Source organism: Zootoca vivipara, chromosome 6 (assembly GCF_965207765.1).
Source record: "Zootoca vivipara chromosome 6, rZooViv2.hap1.1, whole genome shotgun sequence".
Taxonomy (NCBI): Eukaryota; Metazoa; Chordata; class Lepidosauria; order Squamata; family Lacertidae; genus Zootoca; species Zootoca vivipara.
Window position 1 is genome coordinate 89371748 of NC_142589.1, and position 23722 is coordinate 89395469.

The following is a 23722-nucleotide window of genomic DNA, read 5'->3' on the forward strand; positions in this document are numbered from 1 at the left end:
AGCTGTAGGGCGAAGATGGTTAGTTGGGGAAGGGGAGGCATCAGGTAATAGGCCATGCCATTTGGGGGGGGTGCGTGAAACTCGATTTTTTCTTTTTTTTACTTTTCCAAATTCCTTCAGCGAGAGGTCCAGAACTGGACACAGCACTCCAGGTGTGGCCCAACCAAGGCAGAATTAAGCAGTGCTGTTATTACCTTTTATCTGGGCACTAGGCTTCCGTTGATGCTGGAAAAGCCCCTTGGGAGGATGTCTACATTTGTGGAATGTAATCTATTGGTATATCACAGGGGTGGCCAACTCCCAAGAGACTGCGATCTACACAGAGAGTTAAAAACTGGCAGTGATCTACCCCCTTTTGGGGGGTTCAGGTCAAAGTTGTTGAGGTTTTTTTTAGGAAGGAAAGCCCTGTTTTGGGGGTTCACGTAAAAGTTCTTGAGCTGCTTTAGGAAGGAGGAAAGCGACTGAGCTTTTATCTTAGGAAGGAAAGTGCTGTTTTTGGTGGTTCAAGTCATTTTAGGGGTGCAGGACAAAGGTGTTGAGTTTTTTTAGGGGAGCCAAAGTTTTTTAGCTTCTTTGGGGGGGAGCCACTGATCTTCTAGTGATCTACCACAGACGTCCAGTGATCTACCGGTAGATCACGATCCACCTGTTAGACATGCCTGGTATATCAAATGCAACATTCCTTATTTCCCTAGCGTGGGCACAGACAGGGGGACATCTAGCCAGCGTATCTTCCTGTTCCGCTGGTCTGGAGCATGTGACCTGGGAGATGGGTGTGGCTCTGGCTGACTCCACAAAAGGGCCGCATCACGCAGCTGTTTTCTCAGCCTTGCAGTTTTGCCTCTTCTTGATTGTCTTGTTCTGTCTTTTGCTGCCATGCCGCTCTCCTGCAGCCATTCTGTTGCCTTAATGCACTGACAGCCAAACTTGGCCCTCCAGCTGTTTTGGGACTACAACTCCCATGACCCCTAGCTAGCAGGACCAGTGGTCAGGGATGATGGGAATTGTAGTTGCAAAACAGCCGGAGGGCCAAGTTTGGCCATCGCTGTCTTAATGTAATTTTGCCGTCTGCTGACTCTCAGCCAACAGCACATGATTTCAGTCTCCCTATGACATGAACTCACACGGTTTCTTTATGTAACTACCAAGTATGGCATGCCTTTCAGGGATCAAATTGTGAACCTCAAAAAGACTCATGTCTTTATTCTTTTAGGGCGGATTAAAGGGGACACCCGGAAAATAATCTTAACTAAGAGATTCAAACGAATCTGCAAACTAGCTTCCAGCTATATTGAGGGGAATCTGCTCTGCTACATCACTCGCTAGTGGATAATACCTATTCAGTATATCCTTTCCTACTATCCTTAACATTCCCACGGGATCTAAAAAGTGTGGGAGACCTCCTGGCTACCAAATTCCCTGCACAAGTCCACCAAAACGTTTTCTTGCCTGTCGCTGCTTTTCAGATGCCTTTCGTCATTAACAGGGGGTATGCTCACACCATACATTTAAAGCACACAGCTTACACCCCAGAGAATCCGGGGGGATCCAGCCATACATAAAATAAAATATTGCTCAGTAGTTAAGTCTCACATGTGCTCAGGCAACTAAACCCCAGATTCCCCCCCCCCCAGCCCTCTCATCTTCCAGGAGCAGGAGCAGAGATGAGGAACTGGAAGAAATAGAGTATGTCGAGGGGGTGGACGAAGGATGGAATACTGACGAACCATCTCCACAAGCGTCTTTCATCGTCCCAGAAGTAGTAACGGAGCTTCTTTCGGACACAGATCTCAGAGGACATCCGCCTACCCCTCCCCCTTCGCTGGATGGGGTGTTCCGAAACACCCTGGTGGAAGAACCCAATTTCGCAATAGAGACGGTGCGTTGATGCCTGCCGGCCACTTGCGCCAAGGAGCCAGATCAATTTAGGGCTCCTCCGGTGCCCTTTCCCCCCGGAGTAGGAGAACGGAAGGAATTGTTTTTGAGGTCTTTCGTTGGGGAAGGGTCCAGAACGCGAGAGGTGCGAAATGGAGAGACTGATCTTAAAACCCAGGCAGGTCTCTAGGGAAGGATATGACCCTAATAGGAACCAAGCCTCAGACTACAGAAGCCCTGGCCAACATTTTTGTGCGCTGCCAAACTTACCTGTGGCTTTCTTTTGTACGTGTAATTACTCCCCTACGAGCAGATACACACCGCACGTTCGACCACATTCAACAAACATTGAAAGCATGTGGCTTTCCTCAAACGATCCTGGGGAACCGTAGCTTTCACCTGCTGGAGCTACAATTCCCAGCACCTTTTAGCAAACTATGGTTGCCAGGATTTCTTGGGCGAGGGGAGATCCTTGTGCTTTAAAGGTGTGTTGAATGTGCTTTAAACACAGGGCAAATCAGCCCCATCTGAATTGTAGGTTTTGTATGAGGTGGGTGGGGTATAAATAAATAAAATTTATTGCAGTGGTACCTCGGTTTATGAAGAGTCCTGTTTTACGAACTATTCGGTTTACAAACTCTGCAAAACCGGAAGTAGTGTCCTGGTTTGCGAACTTGACCTGGGTCTAAGAATGGAAGCTGAATGGTGGAAGGGCACTGGCGGCGGGAAAATGAGCCTTGGTTTAAGAACGGATTCAGTTTAAGAACAGACTTCCAGTCCCCCCCCCATGTATATTAAATAAAATAGAAACACCGTCACCTGACCTGACCCCCCCCATCTACTTCTATCTCCCTCTTTCTTCCCAATGTCTCAACAAATGAAACTGATTTGTAAACATGTTATAAGAGACATTGCATATATTTCTGTAACTCAAGAAAACCTTTAATAAAGGGGGGGGGGAGAGAACGGACTTCCAGAACGGATGAAGTTCTTAAACCGAGGTACCACTGTATCTACATGGCTGCATAGCTTAGATCAGGCATCCCCAAACTGCAGCCCTCCAGATGTTTTGGCCAGTGGTCAGGGAAGATGGGAATTGTAGTCCAAAACATCTGGAGGGCCGAAGTTTGGGGATGCCTGGCTTAGATGAACATGTTTTAATTCATGAGGTCTAGAATCTTTGCTTCCTTTAGAGTTTTAATCATCTGATTCTACGAGGGCCAGAACCTTGCTCTGTTTAAGATGAACATGTTTTAATTCAAAACCACCAGGACTCTTTATTGTCATACTTATATTTTCTCTTGTTAACTGTGCTGTTTTAAATGTGCATTTTATATTTGACTTCACTTAGCAATTTTTTTGAAATGTTTAAGATTTTTTTCTGTTAACTTTGTGTTAAATATGTATTCTGTAGACCTCTAACGTTTTAATTTGAAATCTTTAAGATAATATTTTAGTTTTCTGTTAACCATGCTGCTTTGACTGCATACTCTATATCTGACTTTCTTCAGGGTTTTTTTTATTGATGTTTTAATATTCTGTAAACTGCTTTGAGATTTTTCTTAAAAATATAAAGCGGTATAGAAATGAAATTATTATTATTAATAATAATACTAATAATACTTGGACGGACGCAGTCTGACCCCACGGTTACCCTCCCCTAAGGTTTTATCTCATAATGGTTTTATCTTATTTGTAGATTTTTAATTTTAAAATTGAATTTTAACATTGTATTAATCTGCATTTTAACTGAATTGCTTCTTTTACACTTGATATTCTTTGTTGTTAGCCGCCCTGAGCCCGGTCTTGACTGGGAAGGGTGGGGTATAAATAAAATTATATTATTATTATTATTATTATTATTATTATTATTATTATTATTATTAAATCCATTGACAACACATGAATTGCTCCACTCTCTCTCTCACCTTCAGGTTTTGGGAGAAGTGAGAGCAAATATCTTGACGAGGGCAGAGGAGGAAGCGAGGGCCCTGGCTGGCGAATTGAGGGATAGCGATGACGACGACGGAGAATGTGAACCACACAATATCATGACCTGCAGGATATGCCAGCTGTTTGTACGAACCGTCGACAGACTGCTGGACAAGTCGGAGGAGCTAATGGATCATTACCTACCTCTTACCGAAGAGGAGATTGGTAAGCATGTGAGCGTGGCGCCAGGAGAGAAGGCAGCCAAATCATAGAATCATATACGTAGTTGGAAGGGACCCCCGAGGGTCCTCTAGCCCCAAAATCCTGCAAGGCAGGAATCACAGCTAAAGAATCCCTCAACAGACGGCCTCTGTATCAAGACCTCCAACGAAGGAGAGACCACCACCTCCCAAGGGACATAGCTCACTTGGTTGGAGCACGGTGCCGATAATACTACTACTACTAATAATTTATTATTAATAGCCCACCCATCCGGCTTAGGAGTTTTGGAGGCTGAGGTTTCCTTTTTTTAAAAAAAGAAATGGGACACGTCTTTTGTCGCTTGCAGGAAATGCAACCGACCTACCTTTTAACCCGCATTGGGGAAACCCAAGTATTGGAGAGGAAGTTATTAAGTGTGCTGGCTGCAGACACTGGTACTGCTGGTCCAAAATATGCAGCAGGCGAAGAAGGCAAGCTATTCAGAACGAAGTTTCCCTCTCCCTGTCGATACGCAAAGGACCAGGCCTGGTCTGCAAAAGAATCACCCTCTGCCGTTTTACCAAGCTTGCAGATTCAATCCCCTTATTTGAACACTGCCCAGAAACTTCAGCTGGCTCAGAATGCTGCAGCCAGATTGCTGGCCTGGGCTGGTTGCAGGGAGCAGACAACTTCCTGGCTACAACACAGCCCCCCCTTTTATGCAGGCACAGTTCAAAGTGCCGGCCCATGACTAATAAAGCCCCTACATGGCTTACGTCCAAGCTGCCTGAAAGATTGTATTCCATCATACGACTCTGCCCGTTCTCAGAAGAGATCCTCGGAAGCCCTTTTCCCACCATCACAGCTATGTTTGTTGGGGATGCGGGAGAGGGCCTTCTCAGTGGTGGCTCCTCCCAGACTTTGGAACTCCCTCCCTAGAGAAACCAGACTGGCCCCCACCTTGCTGCCTTTCTGCAAGCAGGTGAAGAGGCCTTCTCATTCCAACAGGCTTTCGGGGGACTGACTGCTTTTCATGAAAGGACTCAGCCCCCTGCTCTTTTTATTGTCATTATTTGCATGGTTTTAATCGGGGGGAATGTGGGATATAAATAAATATATATTGATGACGTCGTCTTCCAGATATTTAGAGCAATTCCCATCATCTGATGGGACCTTTCATCCAAAACATCTGGAGGGCACCTCCAGCCGGATTAATCTCTTACACCCTTTAAGGAGCCTCTCTGCCTGACTTAACCCTTTCTGTCCAGAAACTTGGGCCCTTTCACGAAAGCCAGGACACGAATAAATCTGTGGGTTTTCCAAAAGCCATGTGCAGATTGGCGAGTGGCGTCAGGCGTGCTCTGGCTCTCAATCTCTCTCTGCTTTCCCCAAACCCCTCACCACTCCTGACTCGGTGCAGGAAATCTGAAGAAAGCTGTCGCAGAGATAGAAGATACGTCCATAGACCACCGGATGCAAGCCTGCCTTGTGAGGATCAACGATCTGTCCAACAAACTCCGCCAAAGGGCCTACATGATGGCACTGAGCAAGCTGCGCTTCACGAGGCGCAGTACCCAAGCGAGCATCAGTCAGTTTCACGAGACGTTGGACGTGGTATGTCACAACTCTTCTCTTCGCCTCCCATCCCGATTTAACAATCCCTCTCTCCCTGCAAGATCTATGTACCTTTGGAATTCTTGTCCACTGAAGAGGTGTGGGTGGAATGCCTTGTTCAGAGGGACGTGGGTGGTGCTGCGGTCTAAACCACTGAGCCTCTTGGGTTTGCCGACCGGATGGTTGACGGTTCAAATCCCCGCGACGGAGTGAGCTCCTGCCAACCTAGCAGTTCGAAAGCACACCAGTGCAAGTAGATAAATAGGTACCGCTGCGGCAGGAAAGTAAACAGCATTTTCGTGCGCTCTGGCACTTGTCACGATCCTCCTTTGCACCAGAAGCAGTTTAGTCCTGTTGGCCCCATGACTCGGAAAGCTGCCTGCAGACAAACGCCGGCTTCCTCGGCCTGAAAGCGAGATGAGCGCCACAACCCCATAGTTGCCTTCGACTGGACTTAACTGTCCAGGGGTTCTTTACCTTTACCTTTTTACCTAACAGGAGCTCAAGGTTCAGCTCCCACCAGGGGGGGGGGTTCTGGAATTTTAGTCTCTGAGTTAGGGCCCCAGTGAACTCTTGACACATGACAATCACAGCAGCCAGTGAGTAGTGAGTAAAGGCAGAGAGGGAAATAATATATAATATGCATAAGGATATGTCCCCCCCCCATCTGACTGGGTTGCCCCAGCCACTCTGGGAAGCTTCGAACAAATTAAAACACAGGCAGACATCAAACATGGAAACTCCCTATACAGTCTACCTTGGTTCTCGAATGTAATCCGTTCCGGGAGTCCGTTCGACTTCCGAAAACGTTCGAAAACCAAGGCGTGGCTTCCGATTGGCTGCAGGAGCTTCCTGCACTCGATTGGAAGCCGTGTCGGACGTTCAGCTTCCAAAAAACATTTGCAAACCGGAACATTTACTTCCGGGTTTGTGGCGCTCGTGAGCCAAAATGCACGAGTACCAAGGCGTTCGAGAACCAAGGTACGACTGTACAGGGCTTCTGTCAGGTGTCTTCTAAAAGACAGTTGTTAATTTACTTGACATCTGATGGGAGGGCGCTCCACAGAATGGGTGTCACTACTGAGAAGTCCCTCTGCCTGGTTCCCTGCAGCTTCACTTCTTGTACTGAAGGAACTGCTAGAAGGCCCTCAGAGCTAGACCTCAGGGTCCGGGCTGAACGATGGGGGTGGAGACGCTCCTTCAGGTATACAAGGCCAAGGCCGCCTAGGGCTTTAAAGATCAGCACCAACACTTTGAATTGCACTCAGAAATGTACTGGGAGCCAATGTTGAAAATGAAAAGAATTAGCCATGGAAAATTACAATGTCCCCAAACATCCCCAGCCAGTCTCTGACCTTTCTTGGAACACCGTCGGAGACGGAAAGAGATTCTACAACCTCCCAGGGTATACCTGAAATTAATGGAATTAAAGGGCGGTTTAAAGCCGCTGCACCAAAACCCATTTGAGCTTTGTTCATGGGCTCCCTACATACCATCTTCCCAAGACTATAACCAGGGAGGTTTTACAAAGAGATGCAGCGGTGGCTGGACCATTGGGCCAACCTCAGCCTGCCTCCACAAGCCAGTCTTCTTACTTAAAACCAGCCCAGGGGTGGCCCTGACTGTCAAGCTTCTTCGTCCTTGGTCTGAGTGTTGCCCTCATTGAACTTGGCAAGGAGGAGGAGGATGTCAAAACAAGGGTTGGTTGGCACCGAGCACCATTGGCTCTGGCTCCACCTCCTTTTGGGTTTCCTGCCCAACAAGACCCAATGGCCACAAGCCACCACGGCTGAAATCATATAAGAACAGCAACACCACCTAACATTTCTCGCTCGCACAGAAATAGGCCACGTATTTGGTACCCTGGAGGGCTCCTGCAGCACACAGGTGTGCAGACCAAATTCATTGTGTTATCCTCTTCTTTTTCCCCATCCCATGGCCATTTCCAGATCGAGCAGGTGCAGCACAGAGCAGAGCTGGAGATTGGTCCGTCCAACGAACGAATGAGCATGGTCTGCGTGGAGTGGAGCGCGAGCCCGCGGCGGGATTCTGTCAGAGTAAATGAAGATTTCAGCACCCTGGACACTGGGGTGCCTTGTGTTCAGAGCACCGTGATCGAGAGAGAAGGACCTGGGGAGCCTCGCGATCACAGCACCACGATTGAGTGCGAGGAAATCGGGCTGTCTGAGGCTCACAGCACCACAATCGAGTGCGAGGAAATTGGGGTGCCTCCTGCTCAGAGCACCACGATAGAGTGTGAGGAAACGGGGCTGCCTCGTGCTCACAGCACCACAATCGAGTGCGAGGAAATTGGGGTGCCTCCTGCTCAGAGCACCACGATAGAGTGCGAGGAAACTGGGCTGCCTCGTGCTCATAGCACCATCATAGAGTGCGAGGAAATCAGCCACCCGGAGGTCGAGATGGTGCCCACAGAGGTCAGCCCCCCAGAAATAGTTGAGGTGCCACCCCCACCAATAATCATCCCGGTTGAGGTGCCGCCCCCACCAATAATCATTCCGGTGAAAGTTGAGATGCCACCCGCCCCGATAATCATCCCAGTGAAATTTGAGATGCCGCCTCTACTCCCCAGTCCCCGCAAGAAGGTGCAGGTGCCCAAGGACCGCTCCCACAGAGATGTGTCTAACATAACATTAACGGCACCAGGTTGCGATGAGGAGGACGAGATCACCCTACGGCTGCGTGACGAGGAAGATGAGAATGACAGCCCTACCTCTGAGGTACCCTGTTCTTCAAATTCTGAGCCACCGTGTTGTTACAAGGGGTTGCCACTGGAGAACCTTTGTGGTCCCTTCCAACTCTACGATTCCATTATCTGTGGAAGTCTCCATTACCCAAACCACGCTCCTTGGCACATTATTGTGCTGTGGAAGCGGATTCAAATCTCCCATGAGCCCAAAGCACCCACCCACAGAGGAGCTGAATTGCTGCTTCTCTGTGCAAGTCACTGTTCCCGACTTCCAATCTGGGGGCCTTTCCGGAAGTGGTGACTCTTGCTGAGACAGGCTCATTTCCGAGGATTTTATCCTAAACTTATCAACCTTTTATGGCCTAAGAACGGTGCCCGCAATTTCATTTTTTTGGGGGGGGGGAGGCAAACAACCTTAAATTTGAAGTTTGGGAAACGCGGGGTTATCGAACAAAAGCACCTTCTCTATGCAGTTCTCGCAATAACCGTGGTGCAGCTGAGAAACTGTGATTCACTAAACACCAACCTGCCCTTTTATTCCTTTACTAGTGTCATTCAGCCCGTTTACAAAATGGGCGCTAGAGGATATGTGAGAGGAGCAGCGGGGCCGCGGCCTTCCCCCCCCCTCTCTGCGCTCGGCCCGGGGCGCGCCGGGAACACAAGTAAACAAACTCGCTCTCCCGTCGTGCCCCGCAGCTGAGCACAGAGAGGGAGGGAAGGCCGCGGCCTCGCCGCTCCTCTCACGGGCTCCTCCGTCGCTGCCCATGGAGGCCGGCCCCCTGAGGGCGAGGAGCTCAGGACGGGCAGAGACCAGGGAAGGTGAGGCACGCTCGGCCCGGGCTGCTCCCGCTGCTGCTGTTACCGCCGCCGCCTCCTTCCTTCGCCAGAACAACGGAGGCTGGTGGCGAAGGTGGCTCCGGGGGCGCCCATGGCTGTCGCGAGGCCGAAGCCGGGGTGGCGGTGGCGGGAGGGGGCAGGGATCCTCTAGGCGCCCATGGAGGGCAGCGCTGGGAGCGGCCCGCTACCACAGCCTCCGGCGCCGCATGAGAGTGTCCTGGGCGCGCGACCGAGATATTGTCTCTGTGTCCAATCCCTGTGTCCCTGGGGCACATGCGCATTAGCGCGGAAAACGGGACACACAGAATCTGGACGCAGAGACACAGGGACTTTATTATATAGGATGACAGTTGTTTCTTTAAAAAAGAAGCAAAACATTGCATTTTATTACAATGCTGTGGTAATTTTAGCCAGTTCGGGCTGCTCATTTTGCAGATTCAGGCCCAATCTCTGCCTCCGGCCCTGCAGGGCTTTTAGACCCTTTGGATAGGACCAGAAAATTCAAGGACTATCAGCCCCCTTCTCCTGGTCTCCAGAGGAAGGAGGAAGACCTTAGCGGGCAGGCAGCTTTCTTTTATTATTATTATTTTTTTTTAATTTATTTTTATTAAAGTTTTCTCAGTTTACAAAGACATGGGCAGTGTCTCTCATAGTATTTTTACAGATCAGTTTCAATTGTTGAGACATTGGGGAGGAAAAGGGGGAGAGCGGTAGATAAGGGGAGGGGGTGGGGGTAGTGTGACAATGTTTCTAGTTTACTTAAAGTGTGTTGGGGGGGGTTGTCAGCATCGGTTGTGCAGGTTCTTTGTTGTGCATTTGTTTTCCTTTGATGGTGAGAGTTGTTGGGGTTGGCCTAGGATATAGTTTTCTTTTGTGGTTGGCTGTGGTGGTCTGTTTTATGTGAGTAGGGTGGGCGGGTCAGGTTAGCCATATTGATTTGTATGCTGTTGGTGGATTTCTGTCGTTGTCTTGTTGCGCTGTGTATGTGATAAAGGGGAACCATACTGGGGTGAAGCCGTCTTCTTCTATTTGACCCCGTGTCAATTTCAACTTATTGGTTAATTTTTCTAATAGGGCTATTTCCCATACCGTCTGGTACCATTGGTCCATGTTTACTCCTGCCAGGTCTTTCCAGTGTCTGGTTATGGTGTTTCTGGTAGCTGAGAGTAAGTGGGTTATGAGTTCTTTGTGATGTAGGTGGGCATTATTGTCCTGGAAGATGTTTAGCAAGGCCAGTTCTGGGGTAAGTTCTAATGTTTGTTGGGTTATTTTACCTACTTCTCTTACGGTTGTTCTCCAGAATTTTTGGGCTTTGGGGCATTCCCACCACATGTGGAAATATGTGCCTGTTGATGTGCATCCTCTCCAGCATTTTGATGAGGTTCCTGGGCGTATTAGTGCTAGTTTTCGTGGTGTTAGGTACCACCTGTAGATGGTTTTCAGAGTGAGTTCTTTCCTTTTTGCTGATATGGATTTAAATGGGGGTTTAGACCACATTCTGGTCCATTGAGTGGGGTTGATTTCATAGCCTATATCTTCTTCCCATTGTTTTTTTATTGCGTCTGGGGAGTTTGTGGAATTTTGGAGCAGTATTTTATATATTGCAGATACCATCCCTTTGCCGTGACCCTTTGTCGTTAGAAGGAGGTTTTCAAAAGGTGTCAGAGGTCTTGTTGCTGCTGATTTTATTACTGGCTTGTTTAAGAGGGCATGTAATTGGTGAGCTTTCTTTTATTATAAGCTGCTGCAGGGCTGTCCTAGGCTGCTTGCCGCCTGAGCCAAAAAAGAAAAGGGCACACAGAAGCTGCTTCTGCCTCCTCTTCCTCTGCCATCCCTCCTATCACAGCCTGAGACTGAAGGCACCCTGAAGTAGTCCTGGTTTGCTGCTTAAAGAGGATTGCAAAATAGATCTGGGGACTCCTGGGATGTTGATATGGAGGGTTTTTGAGGCTTGTTTGGGTTTTTTTGCACACAAAGTATTTAGAGAAAGAGGAGGAAGCAGCTCTGAATTTTATGTGGTCAGTATAGAATAAAGATTTGGGGAGGTATTTGGTATGGGATGGAGTTAATGGGGAGTTAGAGCAGCAAATGTGAGAGAATAGGTAAGATCATGGGTTTGCTTGGGTTAGAGAACTGCGTAACAAAGGGGGAATAATGAGAGGGGAGTATATTAAGCCTGGGGGGGAATGGATCTGCTTTGTGAAAAGGGGAATTGGGTAACAAGGTAAAACAGAATTATTTTCCTGGATGTTTATGAGGTATGTAAAACTCGAGTATGGTTAACTAGGATGTTGTTAACAGGATGATTTAAGTTGTACTGGAGGAAGCACGATTTGAAATTACGATTCATGGGGATAAAGGAAGATTTTAATTCTATTTAATTGGTAAGATAGCCAGGTAAATGTCTAAACAGGAACTGAACATGTACCGTCGATGGAAATAGGAATGGATGGAAACATATTAGAAATTAAGAATTTTATTATTATTATTATTATTTACTGTAAGCAGAAAAAGAGGGAGGGAAAAGGAGCACCTTCAAGTGGAGGGAGTCAAATTCTAAATCTGGGTTAAATTTGAATTAATTTGTTGTTTATTTGTTAATTTTTTTGAAAACTAATAAAAATTAACTGGCATAGTGCAAAAGGAGAAAAGTAAAGTCTAGTGGTAGTAGCCATCAGCCACAGGGAAAAAATGGACCTTCCATGTTCAGAGGCAGTCTACCTCCAAATTCCAGTTGGTTGATGAGATTTGTAAATGAGGACTGATGCTTTCCGATTCTGCTTAGGGGCTTCCTAGAGGCATCTCTGCTTGGCCACTGTGAGAACAGGATAAACACATCTTTCGGGGCCCTCATTTTTGGGCTGAAACAGCAGAAGTACAAGGAGAGACATTCTTGAATCATCTCCCTTGGTGGAGACTCTCTCCAAGGTGCTTCCATGAGCATCTGTTGCACCTGTTAAGCAGGTGCTTCGAGCTCAGGGTTAAATGAGGGGGAATACCTTAGGGTTGCATGGGATTCTATTTGGTTTTGCGGAGGCTTCGGGTCCTTGTGGACACGGGACTATAAATCTGAACAAGTGTCCTTTCTATTCTGACAGATAGAAGCCAAGACATTGGCAAAGTCCCGAAGCCTGATCCAGAGCCTCCACGGCACGTACGAGAACCTCGTGGCCAGCCTGAAAGACCTCCCAGAAGAGCTCCAGAACAAGCTGTCCCAAACCAGCAGGCACATAAAGGAGCTCCAGTGCGATTTTGCCTCAGCCCACAATTTTGGAGATTTGGCTGACAATGTCTTGAACAAGAGTTTTGCAATCATGGCTGAAGCCCAGGGCTCCATGGATGAACTGATGGAGTATGCTTTGCAAAGTCCTGAATCTCTCTTGTGGTTGAAGGACCACCTTCCTAACCCAGACATGACTGAGGAAGAGGTGGTGAAGGATACCGCCATTTTCATGGAGAAAGAAGAGGAGGAGGTACAATCTTCTCACAATCAGGAGTTGGAGCGGAACTCAATGAAAAGCCAAAAGTCGTACGAGCAAAAAGGTGGTGATGAGGAAACTTCTTCAAACAAGGAAGAGGAGGCCCAATCTTTGCACAATCAAGAGTTGGAGCGGAACTCAATGAAAAGCCAAAAGTCATACGAGCCAAAAGGTGATGATGAGGAAGCTTCTTCAAATAAGGACGAGGAGGTCCAATCTTTGCGCAATCAAGAGTTGGAGCGGAACTCAATGAAAAGCCAAAAGTCATATGAGCCAAAAGGTGGTGATGAGGAAGTTTCTTCAAATAAGGAAGAGGAGGTCCAATCTTTGCGCAATCAAGAGTTGGAGCGGAACTCAATGAAAAGTCAAAAGTCGTATGAGCCAAAAGGTGATGATGAGGAAGCTTCTTCAAATAAGGAAGAGGAGGTCCAATCTTTGCGCAATCAAGAGTTAGAGGAGCGGAACTCAATGAAAAGCCAAAAGTCATACGAGCAAAAAGGTGGTGATGAGGAAGCTTCTTCAAATAAGGAAGAGGAGGTCCAGTCTTTGCGCAATCAAGAGTTGGAGCGGAACTCAATGAAAAGCCAAAAGTCGTATGAGCAAAAAGGTGGTGATGAGGAAGCTTCTTCAAATAAGGAAGAGGAGGTCCAATCTTTGCACAATCAAGAGTTGGAGCGGAACTCAATGAAAAGCCAAAAGTCGTATGAGCAAAAAGGTGGGGCTAAGGAAGCTTCTTCAAATAAGGAAGAGGAGGTCCAATCTTTGCGCAATCAAGAGTTAGAGGAGCGGAATTCATTGAAATCCCAGAAGTATGAGCAAAAAGGTGGGGCCAAGGAATCTTCTTCAAATAAGGAAGAGGAGATTCAACCTTCTGGCAACCGGAAGACAGAGAAGCAGAACTCACTGAAACTCCAACAGGTCTACGAGCCAAAAGGTTGTGACGAGGAAGCTTCTACAAATAAGGAAGAGGAGATTCAACCTTCTCACAAGTGGGAGATGGAGGGAAGGAGCATCCTCAAAATACAGCAGGCTTATGACCCCAAAGGTTGTGACGAGGATGATTCTACAATTAAGGAAGAGGAGGTTCAACCTTCTCACAAGTGGGAGATGGAGGGATGGAGCATCCTCAAAATACAGCAGGCCTATGACCCCAAAGGTTGTGACGAGGAAGAACCTTACAGCAAGGAGGAAGTGGTCCAAAGTTCTACCAAACCGGTGGAGGACATCCTGAAAATCCAGGCGACATATGACCCCAAAGGTTGTGAAGATGAATCCTATACGGGCAAGGACGACAACGAAACTCCTTCTAGAAAAGAAAAGACCCCACCTTCTGGCAAAAAGGAGGCAAAGGAGTGGAATATACTGAAAATCTTGCAAGCTTACAAACCAAAATTTGCTGATGATAGATGGGAGGAGGTGGAGGAGGACGTCACACCTACTAGCCAAGAGGAGGACAAAGAGCGGAATATACTGAAAATTCAAGAGGCCTATGACCTGAAAGGTTGTGATGAGGAAGCTTCTATGAATAAGGAAGAGGTTCAACCATCTGACAAGCGGGAGATGGAGGGGTGGAGCATTCTCAAACTCCAGCAGACTTACGACCCGAAAGGCTGCGATGAGGAAACACCTTCCAGTAAGGGGGAGGAAGCGGTCCAACTTTCTGGGAAAGTAGTGGAGGACATCCTAAAAATCCAAGAGACCTATGACCCCAAAGGCTGCGATGATGAGTCCTATACGGGCAAGGAGGAGAAGGTGTTCCGGACTTCTGAAACACAGGAAGTGGAGAATGACGAAGCTCCTTCTATGAAAGAGGAGACCCCACCTTCTGGCAAAAAGGAGGCAAAGGAGTGGAATATACTGAAAATCTTGCAAGCTTACACACCAAAATTTGCTGATGATAGATGGGAAGAGGTGGGGGAGGATGTTGCACCTATTAGGCAAGAGGAGGACAAAGAGCGGAATATACTGAAAATTCAACAGGCCTATGACCCAAAAGGTTGCAACGAGGAAGCTTCTATGAATAAGGAAGAGGAGGTTCAACCTTCTGGCAAGCAGGAGACCGAGGGGTGGAGCATTCTGAAACTCCAGCAGACTTACGACCCGAAAGGCTGCGATGAGGAAGCACCTTCCAGTAAGGGGGAGGAGGAAGTGGTCCAACCTTCTGGCGAACCGGTGGAGGACATTCTGAAAATCCAGGCAACCTACGACCCCAAAGGCTGCGATGATGAATCCTATACAGGTAAGGAGGAGAAGGTGTTCCGAACTTCTGGAACACAGGAGAATGACAAAACTCCTCCTAGGGAAGAGATCCCACCTCCGGGGAAAGAGCAGGCAAAGGACTGGGATATATTTAAAATGCTGAAAGTTAATATGCCGAAATTTTCTGATGGTGAATCACCTTCCAGCAGGAAGGAGATGGAAGTCCCACCTCCCAGCCAAGAGGAGGACAAAGAGCGGAATATACTGAAAATTCAACAAGCCTATGACCCAAAAGCTTGTGACGAGGAAGCTTCTACAAATAAGGAAGAGGAGGTTCAACCTTCTGGCAAGATGGAGATGGAGGGAAGGAGGAACATCCTGAAAATCCAGCAGGCTTACGACCCAAAAAGTTGTGAAGAGGAAGCACCTTCCAAGACAGAGGAGGTGGTCCAGCCTTCCGGCAAACCAGTGGAGGACATCCTGAAAATCCAGGCGACTTATGACCCCCAAGGCTGCGATGATGAATCCTATACGGGCAAGGAGGCAAAGGTGTTCCGAACACAGGACCATGACAAGGTGCTGAAAATCCTGCAAGCTCACACGCCAAAGTTTTCTGACGGTGTGTTGCCTCCTGGCAGGGAGAAAGCGGAAGTGCCGGTGGCCCCACCTCCTCAAAGGGAGGTGAGGGAGTGGAACATACTGAAACTCCAACAGGCCTACGACCCCAAAGAGTGTGACGACGACTCCTCCATCGGCAGAGAGGAGGCCCAGCCTTCTGGCAAACCGGAAATGGAAGGCTGGAACATCCTCAAAATCCAACAGGCCTATGACCCAAAGGGATGCGACGACGAAAGCCCCAAGGAGGAGTTCCAACATTTCGGCCAGTGGAACCTGCAGGGATATAACCTACTGAAGATACAGCAAGCCTACGACCCCAAAAGCTGCCCCGAGGATGATAAATAAGGCAAGACTCTGAAAGAGCAGAGCTACAGGCTTCTGGCCCCAATAAAGCTGGCAAACTGGGGTGGATTTCACTTGAAAGGCTTGCCCGAGTTTTCCAAGGGACGGGTCTGGGGCTTGGTCACTAAAATAAGAGAGGCAATTTGGAACTTCATTTCAGCCATTGATGTGTTTTGCTTGGGCAGTACCCCCTTCCCCGCTGGGCCTAGGCTATACAGGACAATGGGCATGGCTGGCTGTGGTTTCTCCTGGTGCCCTGCTTGTGAGAGTAATTTTCTAACAATGCAAGCCTGCTAGGTGCTGGTGGGTGGATTTTAAGTCTCGGGGGGGGGGGTAGAGGATCGGACTAAAAGGCCAGGTGGGGCGGAGGAATTCCCTCTCACAAGATGGAATGGAATTCCATCTTGCAAGATGAGCCATGGGTAGTTTCGCAAGGGGTTGGACGAGATGATGCTCGGGGTCCCTTTCCAGCTCTATGATTCTAAGAGGCAGTGATGGCCACTAACTCGGATATCTTTAAAAGAGGAACAGACAAAATTCGTGGAGGAAAAGGCTACGTGTTGCTAGTAACCTGGGATGGCTGTCAAACGCAAGTAATGCTTCTGAGCACCAATTGCTGGAAAACACGGGGGAGGGGGAATGCTCTTGTGCTCAAGTCCTCTTTTTGGGACTTCTCATGGGCCACTGTGATAACAGGGTGGACTAAATGGGCCACTTATGTCCTTACTGGACAACTTATCCCCATTTTATTCTCATAACCCTGCAAGATAGGGTCTTACACTGTAACACCCCCCTCCCCCCGGTTTCGGCTGCAACTGATACTTCTTCTGGTACACCCACCTTCTGAATGAAATTTTCAGGTAACATTTTCCCTCTGCTTCTGTGCCTGCCCCCCCGCCCAGTGGCTGGAAGCTAATGCCCACAGTGAGCATCACAAATAGGCAAGTTATCCATATTATAGATACATCTCTACTTTCCAAACAAGACAGGTGTGAGGATGACACCATCTGCCGTTGTTGATCTGAGGGCTGCACCGCGCCCGCCAAATATATATATATGAAGGTATAAAATGTATTATCGCAAATGCATTTACTGAAATTTCTCTCTCTCCCTGTGTCCCTCCTGAAGCCTTTGCCACTGAAAGCAAACTAGATGGGCTTTTCTGCTGGCCAAATCTCTCTGCTTATCCCATAAATCCAGCAGGTGTTTTGAGATTTTGACAAAGGGAACGAAGCCTCGCTCACTGCTATTCGATTCAGAGAACTAGTGGCAAAGCCTATTTGATGGCCCGCCAACCTTTAACAACAAACAAACAAACAAAAAACAGACTGGCACAAGTGGAAGTCAGAGCTGTTTAAAAAACCTTCATCTTGATGTTTTATCAAATTAAAGCTTAGTACTATTAATTGATTTGATGTATCACACACCCTTCATCATAACAATTTAAAACACAGCAACAAAAAATTTAAAACTGGACCCTTTAGGAGAGCTTAAAAATTTGTGGGGAACAGGTATGGGGGCGCTATTGCATCAGATGGGAAATAGAACAATATGTGGTCTTCTATGCTACGCAAAACCTGCTTCTGCATACAATCAGGAACACTAAAATTTCATGTATGTGGCACCACAGACTGATAACAGTTGTCCTGTGACTTCAGCAATGACACTGCTCTGCTGGCAGGGATATGGGGCATGATAAATGTTCTTTTACATTCATGGCAGTAGTTCCCACTTTCTTTTTTTGTAGGTTTCAGGTCTCTGGTACATACAGGTCCAACTTACCGAACAGAAGGCATTCCCTGGAAATGCTTCGATTGGCAAGCGCTCACGTTACGAATCGATGACTCCCACTGATTCCTATGGGCAAATTTCTAATGCGTTCCTGACCACAGAATTTTGACTCCAAAAAGAACTGGGGGAACACAGCAGGGAAACGCTCTCTGATCACTTTCTGCCCCCTCAGCCAAAGGCAATCAAGGAATTTTTAAAAGTTCCATGTTTGGAAATCTGAATTTTCCAGTATGTTAAAGCGAGGTTTGGGTACAACAAAAGGCAATCAAGGAATTTTTTTAAGTTCCATGTTTGGAAATCTGAATTTTCCAGTATGTTAAAGCGAGGTTTGGGTACAAATTCATCGTGCCCAGATTAGTAAATCTTTGCACAGCGAACTGGGACCTGTGTGTACCTTAAAAACTGCTGTACAAAATATATCGGAAACGTTAAAATAGTGTATGTTCAGGAAATGGGTAAATGGATAACAGATGGATAAGGATAAGAAGTTAACAAAATAAATATTGTAATGTAAGGTCAGTTTAGGGAATGGAATGTGAATTAGAAACAACTGAGAAAACAATGACCAAATTATGAAAACAATGAGGAAATTATGGACACATCGAGGATGGAGTGCAAGAAGCCATTTTTTGGGGGGGGGGGAATTGTATTCAATTTGTTTTATATGGGATGGCGATTCTCAAAAATTGCCAATGCAAGAACTGGTAATATACCATGATGATGGAAAGCCCTTGTGGTATAAAAAAGATGTATGGAACAGGGCGATTGCAGAAAAGATTACTCTGAATATAAAGGTTTCTAAAGGGACCCAGGTGGCGCTGTGGGTTAAACCACTGAGCCTAGGGCTTGCTGATCCGAAGGTCGGCGGTTCGAATCCCTATGACGGGGTGAGCTCCCATTGCTTGGTCCCAGCTCCTGCCAACCTAGCAGTTCGAAAGCACGTCAAAATGCAAGTAGATAAATAGGAACCGCTACAGCGGGAAGGTAAACGGCGTTTCCATGTGCTGCTCTGGTTTGCCAGAAGCGGCTTTGTCATGCTGGCCACATGACCTGGAAGCTGTACGCCGGCTCCCTCGGCCAATAATGCGAGATGAGCACGCAACCCCAGAGTCGGTCACAACTGGACCTAATGGTCAGGGGTCCCTTTACCTTTAAAGGCTTAGAAGATCCCGAACGTTTTTATTCTGTGTGGCAGGACAACCAACCTCTGGAAACTCTTGGAACTCTGAATGCTTCCGTTAACATCTTCTGAATTCGTTGGCAAGAGAATAGATATGAGGCCATCTTTGTCATTTCTGTTCTTTTTAAATATGTTTACTTTTGTACTTACAAAAATAAAATAAACAAAACATCAAAATGAACTCTCTTTCCCGCCCATGTGTTCTTTCACCATCCTGCTAAGCTATTTTAAAAAGGAGGGTAGGAATCTATGGTTGGGAGGAGGGAGAGGAGAAAAGCAGGTGTGGGGTTATTTTCTTCTCCTTTTGTAGAAGGAAGAGGACTGTGGGCTTAACCCTTAAGCAGAACATCCTGCCTAGATATCAGTCAGAGGCAGCCCACACAGTTCTAAGTGTGTGGGGAGGCAGGAGACCAAAGCTGCTTGGTGATAAGACTAAGAAACGGGCACCCCTGTGTTCCAGAATTCAGCCCTGCTATTGGAGACAGATTTCTGGGCTGCCCTCAGAACTGGGCTGTTATGGGGATCCAATTCTAGGGTGTTTGTGCGGGACAGAATGGCGACATGAACTTATCTCCAATCAAACGATCTCCTTCTCTAGCATCACACACACCCAGGTGCCACGATCCACCCGCTCATTGTTTTCTGAACGTAAAGAATTACAAACGCCTTGGTACTCAAACAACTTGGAACCCAAACACTGCAAACCCAGTACAGTAGTAAGTGTTCTGGTTTGCGAACTTTTTTCAGAAGCCGAACGTGCTCCGTTTTGAGTGCCACGCTTCCGTTTTGAGTGTTACGCTGAGGTCTGTCTGTTTTTGCTATATTATTTTGCGTTTCTGTTTTTGTGGCTCTTTTTTTGTGACTGTGTGGAACCTAGTTCAGCTACTAGATTGACTGTGTGACTGCAGTACATTGTTTATTGCTTTCATGTTATGGATCAATGGTCTAGTCAGATAGTAAAATTCATGTTCAACTGCTGTTTTAGGGGTTGTTTTTATAAGTCTGGAATGGATTAAGCCATGTTGCATTACTTTCTATGGGAAAGCGCACCTTGGTTTTGGAACGCTTTGGTTTTGGAACGGACTTCCGGAACAGATTAAGTTTGAGAACCAAGGTACCACTGTATGGCCAAACCAGAGATTCAGAGATCCAAACAGTCTGTGCTTGCCCACTTCCTTCCTTGCTTGTTCTTTTCTGGTCAGTGGTTCCCATTTTTGGGCAGAAACCATGCAGGGGATTGGACAAATCAGTTTTCCTTTAGTCTCTTTTTGGTTGGTTGGAGCCATTTCAAGGGGGCGGGGGACAAAAACATGGAGCGGGGGGGGGGGATCACGGATTTGAAATGTTACCATAGGAATCAATGGAAATTGTGGACTCGTTATACAAACACTTGCCTAGCAAATGATTTCTAAGGAATGCACTGTGTTCAGGAAGCGAGACCTGTGTGTTTTTCTGTACAGTGGTACCTCGTGTTACAGACGCTTCAGGTTACAAACTTCACTAACCAGGAAGTGGTTAAGAACTTTGCCCCAGGATAAGAACGGAATTTGCGTGCCAGCGGCGCAGCGGGAGGCCCCATTAGCGAAAGCACGCTTCAGGTTAAGAACCGTTTCAGGTTAAGAACGGACCTCTGGAACGAATTAAGTTCTTAACCCAAGGTGCCACTGTATATACCGTGTTTCTCACAAAAATAAGACGTGCCTATAAAATAAGCCATGGCACAATTTTCTTGAGGCAATAGAATATAAGACATATCCTCAAAATAAGACGTACAGTGGTGCCTCGCTTCACGAATGCCCTGCTTAACGAAATTTCCGCTTAACGAAAGGTTTTTTCTAGTGGAGGTTGCCTCGCTAGACGAATTCGTTTTACGAAGAATTCGTCTAGCGAATCGCGGTTTCCCATAGGAATGCATTGAAATTCAATTAATGCGTTCCTATGGGCAAAAAAAAAAATCAAAAAATTTTTTTCAATGCATTCCTATGGGATTCGCTAGACGAATTTTTCGTTATAAGAAAAGACCCATGGAACGAATTAAATTCGTCTAGCGAGGCACCACCGTACTGGGGTACTGGTAGTGGTGGGAGCAGGTCTGCATGGTGCTTCTGCAGCGCGCGCCGTGCCCCAACTGAACAGGAGCCGGCAAGGGCAGCAGCGCGCGCCGCGCCCCGACCTAGCAAAACTCTCTGAAAGCTTAATAAAAAATAAAAAAAGCTTAATAAAAAAATAAGACATCCCCTGAAAATAAGCCGTGGTGTGTTTTTTGGAGGAAAAAAAAATATAAGACGGTGTCTTATTTTGTGAGAAACACGGTATAATCCGCTGTAGTTCTTGTAACAGCATGGTGAGAGCACACTACAGCTGTGCTGGTTGGGTTCTGAAGGGCACCAGGTTAACAAAAACGGAACTAGAACTTCGATTTTACAACCTAAACATACACAGAGCAAGAATTAGTAACGACTTGAAACAGCATCAAAGCCGGCACGTGGCTTAAACCACCCAAGTAAAGCCCTGTCCGTTTCAACAGGAGAAGATTTTGACCAGGCTCCGTGCCCTTTAGGTTCAACCACTACCACTTCCTTCAAAAGTTAGTTCTGCACTGCTTACCACATCCCTTCCTATGCTCTGCTTTCAGGAATTCTGCACCAAGGTTACACCCTCCCAACACTCAGCAACAGGACTCTTCTTCAAACTGTATAAATGACGTAAATTAAACCATTTCTCTTACCTTCCCTATTTTGTTCTCTTTTTTTGCAAGCCGTAAGGAGCCCCAGAAGGAACTGACCCACATCCAGACACTCTGGAAGTGGCATTCAGTAATTCCTCTCGCAGATGAAATTTGATATTTCTTGCTTGCAAGCTTGCTTTAACAACAAAGGGTTGTCTCCAATGCCCGTCCTACTTTTAGCGGACCCGCCAAAATCAATGGGCACAGCTCAGTTAGGTTCATTCACTTCAATGGGTCTGTTCTAGCATTGGAAAACCCAAAAGCCCAGATATTTTGAAAGCACGATTCTGCAGCCAATTCAGCTGTTCTCTCTCCTGTGTTCTACAACTGACAGTCAAAACACTCCTCTTTCTTATCAGACAGGAACATCTTTATTTCATGGTTTCCAAAAACAAAACGCTTCAGACAATATTTCGGCAGTTTCATCCTCTGATCTGGATTCCGCCTGGATAAAGCAGTTTGGAATTAAGTCTGCTTCAGTTGTTTAAAAAATGGTAATAATCTGAAACGCACACAGACACCCATAGCCTACGGTGCTCCAAAAAGCCAAGACTCTCTTCCACTAACCTAAGGAGAGAGAAAAAGAGAGACTCACGGAGGAACACAGAATTTGCCAGTCCCACGAGAAGGCGTGGCCCAAACAGCCAACCGGCACTCACAGAGTGCCCTGTTGCATTTTTGAATTTGCCAAATTCAAGGAGTGGAAGTGGTGTGCGAGTGGAAAATCGACAGGACAGTGACATGTGAAGAAATGGCATCTTTGCACCTGTGTGTGCAGGTTTTTGAGCCACGTTGTCACCCACAGCCTCAGCAGGAAGAGGGGGCAGAAACTGTGCAGAAACTGACCCATATCAGCACAGTAGCACTTCCTGAAAGGCCTCTCTATCACAGCTGGAGAGGGTGGTGAACCAGCAACTATTGTAAGCGGCAGTGTACCAGGGAGTAGGGGAGGCACAACGGTGACCATGAAAAGACCTGGAAAAAATCCCCTATAGGCTGTAACACAACTCGGAATGGAGATAAAATCAAAGCTGAATGCCCTGCTAGGGAAACGTAAGGAGAGAAGCTCAGCCAGATTCTACAACAGAGAAGGAGAACCTTTGGGCCCTCCTAGATGTTGCTCAACTACAAATCCCATCAGCTCCAACAAGCATGGCCAATGGCCCACATTGATGGAATTTGTAGTTCTGCAACATCTGGAGCAGAGAGTGATCACTACTCCTTTGTTTGAAATGCAAAGAGTCCAGACCCTGCAGAAACAGAATTTGATAGGCGGCACCCTTGAAATCTGAAGCCACAGACCACCCCAACCCTGGATGATTTAAGCACGATCTTCCTCCCTCCCCCCTCCATCTCTCTCCCTTTCCCCCCCCTCCGAGAGAGAGAGAGAAACTCAATAAAGTTTGACAAGGATGAATGGCATTTTCTTTTCATTAAAAAACAACCCTTTATATATTCATTTCACGTCTGTTGAAATCACAAGAGTAAAAGGGGCGGGGTGGGTGGGTGGGGAGAGACTGGGCAGAGAGTGGGGGAAATCAAAAACAGGGAACCAATACAAACATACATCGGTTGTGGAGCTGCCCCAGAAGTTCATAATCCTCCAAGGAGCGATAAGAGGACTGGGAAATGGGAGGGAGGGAGGGGGAGAAGAGGGCTCAGGGAGGAAGGGATATGACTTAGGAACAAGCTTCCCCAACCAGGTGCCCTCCAGGCACTGCTGGACTCCAACTCCCATGAGCCCCCAGCTAGCATGGCCAACGGCCATGGGAGATGGGAGCAGAGGCCTCGGAAACGAAATGGAACCCACACTCTGGGGGGCACCAAGTCAGGGAAGGCCGACCTAGAACGTCATCTACTGTGTGGCTTGGAAAAGCATCTCTGAAAGACAGGGGCAAGGCAGAGACCTCGCCTCCCCCGGGGGCTGCAAGCGTCGCAACCCGTCCGGCGCTGCTTCTTCGCAGGGGCCTCCCCCCCTCGGTTTCAGCTCCCGTCATCTTCCTCCATGGAGTCCGACTCCATGTGGATCGCCTCCCGTTCGGCTCCTGCCCGCTCCGTCACAGAATAGTCTTGCGTTCTGCAGTAGCACAGAGAGGAAGGGGTTGGGAGACAAAGTGGGACGAGAATGATCTTCTACCACCCCGAGGAGGAAAACCAAGGTTTGGGGGGGGCAGGGGGACCCCCTGAGGTGGGCCAGGAGCCTGACTCTGGATAATGCA

General features: G+C 47.4%; 2 protein-coding genes across 2 annotated transcripts in view; one reads left to right on the forward strand and one right to left on the reverse strand.

Annotated features, from left to right (window-relative positions):
• The first annotated feature begins 1634 nt into the window (after positions 1 to 1634).
• Positions 1635 to 15878, forward strand: LOC118087723 (uncharacterized). The gene is made up of 5 exons (XM_060275374.2): positions 1635 to 1879; positions 3810 to 4032; positions 5429 to 5622; positions 7572 to 8360; positions 12265 to 15878. The coding sequence occupies exons 2-5, from the start codon at positions 3927 to 3929 to the stop codon at positions 15805 to 15807; spliced, it is 4632 nt and encodes a 1543-aa protein (XP_060131357.2). The 5' UTR covers positions 1635 to 1879; positions 3810 to 3926; the 3' UTR covers positions 15808 to 15878.
• A 7047-nt stretch (positions 15879 to 22925) lies between these two features.
• The window catches only part of HDGFL2 (HDGF like 2), a 32579-nt gene continuing 31782 nt past the window's right edge, over positions 22926 to 23722 (reverse strand). The window contains exon 16 of the mRNA XM_035120000.3: positions 22926 to 23580. Coding sequence (XP_034975891.3) covers positions 23487 to 23580 — 94 coding nt within the window. The 3' untranslated portion in view covers positions 22926 to 23486. The remainder of the gene's footprint in view (positions 23581 to 23722) is intronic.

Excerpts from the sequence above, each read along its gene's own strand:
- LOC118087723 (XM_060275374.2), top strand. The coding sequence starts at position 3,927 with ATGACCTGCAGGATATGCCAGCTGTTTGTACGAACCGTCGACAGACTG. Across the intron at positions 5,623-7,571 it reads TTCACGAGACGTTGGACGTG|ATCGAGCAGGTGCAGCACAG; the intron begins GTATGTCACAAC and ends GGCCATTTCCAG. Across the intron at positions 8,361-12,264 it reads ATGACAGCCCTACCTCTGAG|ATAGAAGCCAAGACATTGGC; the intron begins GTACCCTGTTCT and ends CTATTCTGACAG.